The sequence below is a fragment of the Trichomycterus rosablanca genome, chromosome 3, assembly GCF_030014385.1.
Source record: "Trichomycterus rosablanca isolate fTriRos1 chromosome 3, fTriRos1.hap1, whole genome shotgun sequence".
Lineage (NCBI taxonomy): Eukaryota > Metazoa > Chordata > Actinopteri > Siluriformes > Trichomycteridae > Trichomycterus > Trichomycterus rosablanca.
The window spans coordinates 10,944,154-10,955,500 of NC_085990.1; the positions used below are offsets into that span (position 1 = coordinate 10,944,154).

Here is an 11,347-nt window from a genome sequence, read left to right on the forward strand (position 1 = left end):
AACTGAACATAATTATTTGAAGGTTGACTTTTTTTGTATTAAAAACACTTTTCTTTTATTGGTCGGATGAAATATGCTAATTTTTTGAGATAGGAATTTTGGGTTTTCATGAGCTGTATGCCAAAATCATCAGTATTAAAACAATAAAAGACCTGAAATATTTCAGTTGGTGTGCAATGAATCTAAAATATATGAAAGTTTAATTTTTATCATTACATTATGGAAAATAATGAACTTTATCACAATATGCTAATTTTTTGAGAAGGACCTGTATATATATATATTTGTTTAGTAGGGTTAAGATTAAAGCTCTGGCTCTGTACAGACCACTGAAGGTCTCAGTTGTTATGTCTATATAAAACCCTATGGAGCTGTTTCAAGGTTAGAAGCAAAGAATGTGGCTGAAACACCTTAACTTAATCATTAGAATGGGTGTCCACATACTTTTTGTTTTTATAATAAAAAACGCACAGTTTAGGCATGTTAAAAAGTAATAAATACTATGTTATGATGTTCTCCTGGCAGTCAAGGTTCTGCTGGTTTTGCTTAAACTCATAACCATTTCTCATAACGGTTGAATTAAAAAAAAAAAAAAAGCTTTGGCAGCAGATCGTTACAGTTTCTCTGTAATTTAACGACCTTTGGCACAGGATGTAAGTTTCATATTAAACCAGGTTCATTTGGACTGAACGTCAGAGCAGAAACATCTCTCTCCTCCGCAGGGGTTCTTCTTCACTAACAGCTCCTGAAGCTGTCCAGTATTGAGTGGACATTGTGCAGAGACACTAAACCAAACCTGCTTTCTTTCAGCACTGCTGTGGATCACTTTGAGCTGCCTGGCTTTTTAAAGCTACAGTTTTGGACAATAATTTACACTGACTTGTAAGAAACATGTACACAATATGGCTAAAGTATCAGGACACCTGTCCATGAGCTTAGTCTTGCCTGATTGTCTCTATGCCCATAGCGAGCTACTATTCCACAGCAGACATGTGATTTTGATGGATATTTTATTACATTTAATCATCCATTCATATCATTTATCTATACCAATCATCTGTCTATACCATGCATCCATATTATCAATCCATACCATCAATTCATACCGTCCATCTATACTGTTTATTTATACCGTCCATCTATATCCTCCATCTATAACATCCATCTATACCATCTATCAATCCATGTAATAAATCAATCCACACCATTAATCCATACAATTCAACTATCTATACCATTCATCAATCCATACCATCCATTTATACCATCTATCTATACCATCCATCCATACCTTCTATCCATCCATACATCAATCCATACCATACATCCACCTATACCATCCATCCATCATGCTTACAAATGGCCACTCCAGTGATGCAGCAGTCCAGTATGCTAGCCCACCAAGGTTCTCAAGTTTGAATCCCAGGTGGTTTGAGCTGGTCGTCCTCCCAACCAGGTACAATTGGCTATGCCTAATGGGAAGGGAGTGAAGAGGAAATCACAACTGCTGTCTGGTAGAAGACACCTGCACTAGTAGTGGTGGTACCAGCGGCAAGAGAATTGCAACAGGAGAAATTCCAATGATTAGAATGGAAGCCTGTAGCTTAGTCTAATCAGTGCAGTCAAGTCAGCTCTGTTTGTACAGTTAGAGAGAAAGTCACCCACTGTTGTCAAAAATAGTCGGATAAGGTGTGCATGCCATGTGAAATGATATAAAACTAGTATTTGGTCATATTTGGAGAAAACCAATAAATCATTTTTGAACACATAAGTGTGTGTTCAGCAGTCGCAATAATATGTGTGTGTGTGTGTGTGTGTGTGTGTGTGTGTATATACACATATATATGTCTGTATAAATATATAAATGTACCACTTTGCAGAGCCAGAAGTGTTAATGGGTGTTGAAACAAAAGCTGCCTGCATGTTTGCAGCGTCACCTAAAACCACTCGCTCGACTTGATTTCTCACACGTCTAAGAAAGTTATTTCCAAGAAATCACAGTTTAGTTTCAGCCTTCCAGGAATCAGCTGCTCCTCTAAACCAGGCATTTAAATATATACTTTATTTTCAGAAGGTGCCGAAGGGCATGGCGTCTTAAATGCTGTCTTCTGGGGCAAATCTTTCTGCACCTCTATTATGAGACAGCAGCATTTTTCTTTTAATATAAACTATATGGTTAAAAGTATTTGGACACCTGACCGTGAGCCTGTTGGACATTCTATTTCAAAAACAAATGGTATTAAAATTGAGTGACAGCTATGTGATTTTCAGCTATAACAGCCACTCTTCTGAGAAGACTTCTCACAAGACTGATGTCTGTGGGAATTTGTGTTCATTCAGTCAAAATCCCCAGTGCCCTTCATTTGTATGGTTCGGCACCGATGTTGTTCAAGAAAGCCAACATCAACAGTTAATGTTCCAGTTCATTCCAAAGCTGTTCATGGGGTTGAGGTCAGGGCTCTGTGCAGGCCACTGGAGTGTTTTTAAATCAAGCTTTTCTTCATGTCTTTATAGAGCTTGCTATGTACACAGTGACACAGTCATGCTGGAATGAGAAAGGGTCTTCCCTAAACTAATGCTGCAAAGTTAGAAGCATAGAATATCCTTTATATGATTTTTAATATGATCCTTTATATGACACTTTGTAAATAGTGTAAATGAAGCAAAGAAGAAAATAAGGCTTTTACATTTATGATTCTGCATTCAACTGTGGCCAAAGTGATTGCTACCCTTCCACTTGTGTCCAAAAATAGTTGTAACAGTGTAACTGTAGCATGTTGACCAGTTAACTTAATAGTTATAGTAAAATATTGGACTGTTCCTTTGTAATGTGACCGCAGCACTAGAGACGTACGAGGAGAGCACCAGTCAGTCAAGAGATGGAACGGCTATGGGGACACAGAGATCACTGCTCAGATCCACTTAACCCTGGCAGACCTGGATGCAGATCTAGTGCATGGTACTCTTATGGTTTTATATGATTGTTTAATATAACATACGTTCCACAAACAATGAATCTTAATGTAAGGGGTAACATTATTGAAGAGAACAAACAAAGAACAACGTGAGTCAGCTCTAACCTGGCCATCAACCCAACCTAATAGTTTTTACACATATTACTATACATTTTTAAAATCTTGCTGCCCATTTCACTACATATTGATGAATATACTGACTAAAATATACTATGCTATGCTATACTATACTATTTGATTTCAGTAATATAGAACATAGCTTTAGTAAGTAGAAATTGTTAGAATTTAGTTCATGAGAACTTGCACTGTCCTCAAACTATATTTTAAGTGATTCTGTTGTATTGAGTCTATTGTATTTACACAGCTGAGCTAAAACATTATGATCAACCCTCAAAGTCTGCATTGCAATTCCTATTTCATAATAATAGTGCATGTCAAGTTGAGGGATTTATTAAACGGCAGGCTGATGCTAGTTCCTCGTAATTCACCACTGGAATGCAGCAGATGTGATTAGCAGAAAGACATAAGTAACTTTAATAAGGGTCAAATAGTTACGTTCAAATGACTAAACATAAGTAGATAATGTACATTTTACTTGTAGCTTAGCTTAGTTGCATTGAGGCTTGGACAAATCCTGGTCATAAATAATGTCATACGGAGAAAAAAAAACACATTTTAATTGCGCAAAATTATGGGTTGAAGCGAGGAGAGCGAGACTGACACACGCCCCCTCCGACACATGTGCAGTAGCCGACTGCATCTTTTCATCTACACGAGGCGAGTTCATATGCGGATCAACTTTGTGTACGGAGAGCCACACTATGATCACATTATTCCCTGACTCTGTGCAGGCGGCATCCATCAGCCAGCAGAGGTCGTAATTGCATCAGTTATGAGGAACCTTGGTCCGGCTTCCCACCCTGTATGAGCAACAAGCCAATCATTGTTCATGTAGCCGCCCAGCCCAGTCGGATGGCAGAGCTGAGTTTCGAACCGACGAGTTCGAAATGTCAGCACTGGTGTGCTAGTGTGTTTTACCGCTGCACCACCTGAGCGGCATAAAACATTTTTTAATAGAAAAAAACAAATTTTCACTACATTAAATTCAGAAAATATACTACATTTGCAGAATTAAAATGTTTTTTTCTTATAAATGCAGTGTTAACTATTTACCTACCAGTACTTTTTATCACCAATAGCGTCTAGACTTTTTCAGTTGACTAGACTTGAGTAATGATATATATTTAATGACTTTTATGTAGTTTTGTTTATTGCCTGTTGTGTCTAAATGCAGTACTGAATAGATAATGAATCCTCTTTTCTATTTATTAGCTGCTGATCAATCAGAGGTGGCATCTGTGCGCATGAAAGATGATATCCCCGTGTCTGTGGTTGACCTGGACATTCCAGTTACATCCATTGACGACGTCCTTGATGATGATCGCTCCAGTATGAGTGCTTATGAAGTTGCACTGCTACGCAGCAACATTAAAAAACAAGATAGCTCCAACAAGATAACTGTGGATCTCCAGAACAAAAATAACAACGCAACAAGGGTTGCTCATGTCCAAGTAGGTCAATACCAGACACTTGATTCTAGTAAGAAGGCTGAGAACATTGCAACAGGTCCATGGATCAAAAGCGAAAGTCAAACGGAGAGACTCAAGTCGCCAGAGATGTCTCAAAACCCTGTAGTGTCTTCTGTTTCAAGAGCCCTTCCAGATAGCAAAATTTTACCTTCAAAACTGCTACCAGAAGTAGAACGAACCGCATATGCTAAAGGTCCCACACCCTATCAAAGCAAGATCACACAGAACCCCATGTCTAGATTTGGATTGAAGACTTTCACAATCGTCCCACCCAAACCAGCTGTGTCCCAGACTCCGAAGCCAGTCGGCTCCCTTCGCACAGGTGCCATCAAAATCGATGAGTTTGGTAACATGGTCAAGCAGACGGAGGTCCGAGACAGATCTGGTCTTCCTGATGGGGTAAATAATGACCTAGACTCACCGCTTTTGGGAAAAGCAAAGGCCTTTTGGAATTCAGCTCAGAAGCAGGATTTACCACCTCTCACCAATACAAGAGCCTCTGTAAAGACTAGAGAACCTGGATTTCTCAAATCTGAGATACCTGTAACAGCAACATCACTGGCGAAATCAAGTCTTCAACAACCAAAACAAGTCAGTGGGTCAGTCACCAACCTGTCCTCTGTAAGGACCAGAGAAGCTGAGATACCTCACTCTGAGATGCCTGTAAAGATGATATCTAGAGAGAAAGAAAAGTCAAATATTCAGGAACCTCTGAAACAGTTTGGTGGCTCAACCCCCAATTTGGCATCTGCTGTGATAAAGAAGCTTGCAGTTGCAGATCCTGCTGAGAGCATGTTCTTCTCAGAGCACCGGAAGAACTTCCTTGTGCCCTCCAGAAGAACCTCTAGTCAGTATGTAGCTTCCGCTATTGCCAAGTACGCCGGGAATACCTCAACCAAGGGTGGAGTTCAGGAGCTCCCGGAATCAACTGGTTCACAAAAACAAGTTACTAACCAAGGTGTCAGTCTTGCAGTATCTGCAACCTCAGTGCCTAAAACAACATCCACTGTGCAGCAGCAACTTACCAACCAGGCCATCAAGCCAGCTATATCAAACCATAAGAACTTACCTGCACCTACAAACGTCTCTTATAACGCTGGTCCTAAACGGTCTCAAAGCTATATAAGTTATATCGCAGAGAAGGTGGAAGTCTTGGAAGAACCACAATTCACCGGTACTACCACCAAAACTCTGAACTCCAGTCTTAGAAATAATAACACACAAGTGTTCATGTATCCCAAACCTACCCAACATCCTCCTAAAAACAGCACAACAGCAAACAAGGTCCCTAAAAATGCATCACCTCCACAGAGCCCAACAAACACCCATCTATCTGTCCCCAAGAAGCCGGAGGTTTCCATTCAGGTTGCCCCATCCGAACCCAACCAGATCGGCTTGTTTGGGCCAGTTAAGAAGTTTAAACCTGTGATCCCGAAGACGGTGGAGAAGGAGACCTCTCTTCATAGTTCCCTCATGAAGGCCATTCAGTCTGGAGGAGGAACCGAGCGCCTCAGAAAGGTGCGGTATACAAAAGATGACAGACATGACATTTGTAGGCACTTATGCAATAACCATAGGATGTGTGATGACATTGATCTGAGGTGCCTATAAAAAACATGCACTTAATTAAAGACCATATACACCTGTGAAAACATTTCGCTGTAGCTGTCAACACCTGCTTTATCTCTGGTGATTTCTGACAGTTGGCTGTAATTCTGGGCTCTGCAGCTTTACAGTCATACACAGAACAAGATTTGATTTATGTATTGTTAATACGCTAGTGCAGGGATTCTCAATCATTTTGTTTAGTGACCTTATTTAAAAAAAAATAAAACTGCATTAATGTAAAGATCTGTAAAATCATCAGAATCCTCAGGCTTAGTTTTTTTCATATTAGAATTAAAAGTGAGTATGTTTATTTAGGAAGTATATTTATTCAGGGACTTTATTTAGGAAGTATGTTTATTCAGGGAGTATGTTTGTTTAGGAAGTATGTTTAATCCGGGAGTATGTTTATTTAGGAAGTATGTTTATTCAGGGAGTATGTTTATTCAGGGAGTATGTTTTAGTGAATATGTTTGTGTAGTATGTTAATGTAGTCAGTGTGTTTATGTAATGATTATGTTTATTTAGTGAGTATAGTTAAGCAGTATGTCTATATAGTATTTTTATTCGGGAAGTATGTCTGTATAGTGGGTATGTTTATGTACTGAGTATGTTTATGCAGTATTTTTGTTTAGTAAGTATGTTTTTTCAGGGAGTATGTTTATACAGTATGTTTAATTAGTAAGTTTATGCAGGGAGTATGTTAATATCGTGAGTATTTTTATTCAGTAAATATGTGTATTTAGTGAGTACATATTTATATAGTCTACCACAGACTGAGAATCTGAGCTTTGATCAGGGTAAAGTACTAAACCTCTGTGTTACCAGATTATGAGGCGTAACTGTTTATATTGCTGTTTGATTTGTATCCAGGTATCCGACTCTTCCAGAAGCAGCACCCTGACAAAGCCGACTTATGTGGAGGCAGAGAATGAAAGATCTGCGCTCCTGTCAGCCATCCGAGCACATCATTCCACTCGACTGAAGAAGGTAAGTTTCAAATCTGAAATCAGTTATAGAAGCTGTACACAGCATGTTCTATATGGCCAGAGTTATGTGGACACCCGATCATGGACATCCCATTTTAAACTACAGGCATTAAAGTAGAGTGGCTCCCCACACACTTTTGAAGGATTTACACAATATTTTGTATTTTGTCTGGCAACATTCTGTGCCACTCATTCAAGGGAGCATTGGTGAGGTTGGGCACTGATGTTGGACATAAAGGCAAGGGTAACAGTCAAGGTTAAAAGTGAAAAAATATATGTTGCAGAAAATGCTCACAATTTGCTGCTTCAGTTCATGTCGACACCACTAGAGCCAAATTCCACTCCATGCACTTTTCAGTGTCTGAATTCATTTAATAAGCTGTTATGATTTCATCACATTTGCTTTATTTTAGTCGTTTTGTGCAGTTCATCGCTCTTAGTAAAGCTTTCTTACATCTCATTGTGATTTCTAGACCAGATCAGGAGCAGCAGCTGAGCTGGACAAGTGCAGAAAGGCCGAGGAGGACAGAGCTGTGGAGAAAGATATGACTTTCATACCCCCTCCTGATCCCCCTGCATTTGCCCCCCCACCACCACCTCCGCCAGCCTTTGTCCCACCACCTCCAACTCCTGCTCGGGTGCTGCCTGCAGGGGGAAACCCAGAGCTGGTCAGAGAAGCTCTGCTGGAAGCCATACGCACTGGATCTGGAGCTAAACAGCTTCGGAAAGTAAGCATCTCTTCAGAATGTAAAGTGTAGTGAGCAGCTGAGGTGTGGTCAGGGCTGCCACATCTAAATATCCTTATCCTGTTTGTTATGAAATACCAACATATCTACTACATCTGCTGGTACTGCTTATTTTTATTTGCTTTTTAGCTCTAGAACGGCCGAGTGGTAATGCTAAATCGCATAAGCTAAGAATGAGAGACAAATTATAGCAGGGATCCAGGGTTTGAATCCCGAGTGGTGGGGGTGGGTTGGTGTAGTTGGGCATCCTGTCCAGTGTGTGTTATTGCATTGTGCCTAGTGATTCCAGGGAAACCAGACCCACCACAATCCTGACCAGAATGAAGTGGTGGTAAACCATGGAAATGGTGATGATGAATAATTGCATGACAGTGTCAGCTTGGGATAAATACAGACTTTAAAATGCTTTATAAAGGCACTTGGGTGGCACAAGTTTTGATTTGGGTCAGAATGTCAGCTGTGGCACTGGCCTGGTCAGGCGTTTAGCAGACAAAACTGTCCATGTTGGACAGAGTGAATGCTGGATAGGAAATTGCTACTGTGCTGCTGCAACAGTGACTCCTACTGACTGACTAAGGTGCTGGCATGAGTGGTGGAGGAATACAGAGGGCATAGGGTGTTCCTCTGTACATGTTAAAGCACTCAATGGCATGTAGGCGGGAAATGCAAAAATAAAAACCTCTACTACAGTACCTCTTCCACTTGTACCACACTTATGCTAGCAGAGTGGCTACAGACCAGCACCTGTCCCCTCTGCTATGCAGTCCATCCATTTCTTTCTACCAGCCAGCAGTGGATTCTCACAGAGAGCTATGTTCTTTGTGTTCCTTTACTACTCATACTGGGTCTTCAACCAGGCAGCAGGAGTCACTGTTGCAGCAGCGGTGTTGAGAAACCCTATCCAACCTTCCTTATCCAACATGGTCTAAGGCCCTACCTAATTCACGACTGTGAAAATTGCATCATGAATAGTGAAATGAGCCTTTTCTTGTGTAATATGCACTTTGCTGTGATATTCAAACTTTAAGGTTTGAGTTTAGCGATTTAAAATTTTTTCATTTGTGAAGCGTTCAAGTGCCTCACGTTTACTAGTTAATTTGCACTATGAGGCGGTCCCAGCAATCCTATGGCAATTCAGTTAGCAATCATTTTAGTCAAAATGTCCAAGATGTGAAAGTCTAAAGCAGTTAAAACACAGCAGGTAATCGAGTTTGGATGTTCTAGGTTTACATTTAGATATTAAGCTAGCCTGTGCTGTGTATTGTAGCTTTCATTTATTCTATCATTTATTTGATGTTATTTAAACCCTAACTGAAATGTGGCACTTTTCTTCTGTGAAATCTGTGATGCTGGAGAGCATAATACACTGATCAGCCATAACATTAAAACCACCTCCTTGTTTCTACACTCACTGTCCATTTTATCAGCTCCACTTACCACATAGAAGCACTTTGTAGTTCTACAATTACTGACTGTCGTCCATCTGTTTCCCTGCATGCTTTGTTAGCCCCCTTTCATGCTGTTCTTCAATGGTCAGGACTCTCCCAGGACCACTACAGAGCAGGTATTATTTGGGTGGTGGGTCATTCTCAACACGTGGTGGTCAGGTGTTAGTGTGTGTTGTGCTGGTATGAGTGGATCAGACACAGCAGCGCTGATGGACTTTTTAAACACCTCACTGTCCCTGCTGGACTGAGAATAGTCCACCAATCAAAAATATCCAGCCAACAGCACCTCGTGGGCAGCGTCCTGTGACCACTGATGAATATTTCAAAGATGACCAACTCAAACAGCAGCAATAGATGAGCGACTCCAACTAGGTAGGAGTGTCTAATAGAGTGGACAGTGAGTGGACACGGTATTTAAAAACTGATCCACTCATACCAGCACAACACACACTAACACACCACCACCATGTCCTGACCATTAAAGAACAGGGTGAAAGGGGGGTAACAAGCATGCAGAGAAACAGATGGACAACAGTCAGTAATTGTAGAACTACAAAGTGCTTCTATGTGGTAAGTGGAGCTGATAAAATGGACAGTGAGTGTAGAAACAAGGAGGTGGTTTTAATGTTATGGCTGATCGGTGTATGTAATATATTACACAGTAATTGTATTGTTTCTTTGTTGACCCCTCAGGTTCCTGTGAGCAGGAAAACAGTGAAAGTGAATGGCCGGCTGGGCATCATCCAGGCACCAAGTCCACATCCTCAAGAACAATAGAAGTCCACATTTTTCGTTTGTTTGTTTGTTTGTTTTTTCCAGATCAGAATGTGTGTTTTGGGGAATCAGTAGCCAAATTCCACACCTCACGTTTCGTGCTCGCTCGTTTCCATGCTTATCCAGCACTTCTAGTTTATTTGAACAGTTACCTGCTGCTTCACGTCCGTGCCAATTCTTTTCCATTCAGCCAGTTTGAACTAGTCGAGCTGAAATGTTTTGTTGTTAGTATCTTAGCAGGAACAGAATCATTTTCTCTTCAGCGGGAGTGCGCAGGCTTTATCAGTATTTGCTAATGTAACAGACAGGGTTATTTTATTTGGATAAGCTTAGTAACAGGGCAGAGATAAAATCGAACTGTCAGTCATAAGAAGTTCTAATTCTAGCGTGTGTACACATATTTAGCGTTTTGCACCACTATAGCTCATGATCAGAAGTAAGCTGCTACGGAGGCTTTTTCTTCCTTTTAATTTGACACTATTTAGAGACAATTCAACGGTTCCTGATGCATCGTCGTCCCCGTTCAGCTATTTCAACCTGATCTTATTTCATTTTCCTGAGCGCTTTACTGTAGGAACCATGTTAACAGATGATTCTGATTTATTAATCTATTAACAATTTCCCATCATGCTGCTAAACCCTTTACTAACATGTTCTATTTATGCCATTCTGATCAAAAGGTGAAATCAAGAGTAAATAATAATAAAAATATATATTATTTATACGTATAATATATTAAGTGGACTGTATGACGGACATGCAAGGGTCCAGACAGTCATCGCTTTACAGTTAAAATATTAGAAATGTTAAACAAGTGTATATTTTGTAGCATTATATTTTCTCTGATTTATTTTCAGATTGAACTGTTGATTAGAATTTTGGTGGAAAGACATTTTTACTCTTTTGCTTTTTGTATATAAAGTGAACAATATTTTCCACGCATTGCACAGTAATTTAGATACAAAAATTTCATAAATAAATAATTTTGTAATCAGTTCAGTGTCTCGTCATTGTTCAGTTGCATGTTGTCTGTGGTTAGGTTTGTATGTACACCTGTCAGCCATAACATTAAAACCACCTCCTTGTTTCTACACTCACTGTCCATTTTATCAGCTCCACTTACCATATAGAAGCACTTTGTAGTTCTACAATTACTGACTGTAGTCCATCTGTTTCTCTGCATGCTTTGTTACTCCCCTTTCATGCTGTTCTTCAATGGTC

At 40.0% G+C, this 11,347-nt stretch overlaps 1 protein-coding gene across 3 annotated transcripts in view; it reads left to right on the forward strand.

Annotated features, from left to right (window-relative positions):
* cobl (cordon-bleu WH2 repeat protein) overlaps positions 1-11,120 on the forward strand; it is an 84,083-nt gene extending 72,963 nt beyond the window's left edge. For all 3 annotated transcript variants that reach the window (XM_062992646.1, XM_062992648.1, XM_062992647.1), the window contains 5 exons: positions 2,841-2,959; positions 4,308-6,082; positions 7,043-7,159; positions 7,632-7,886; positions 10,046-11,120. In XM_062992646.1, the coding sequence (XP_062848716.1) occupies positions 2,841-2,959; positions 4,308-6,082; positions 7,043-7,159; positions 7,632-7,886; positions 10,046-10,129 (2,350 nt within the window). In that variant the 3' untranslated portion in view covers positions 10,130-11,120. The remainder of the gene's footprint in view (positions 1-2,840; positions 2,960-4,307; positions 6,083-7,042; positions 7,160-7,631; positions 7,887-10,045) is intronic.
* Positions 11,121-11,347: the final 227 nt, after the last annotated feature.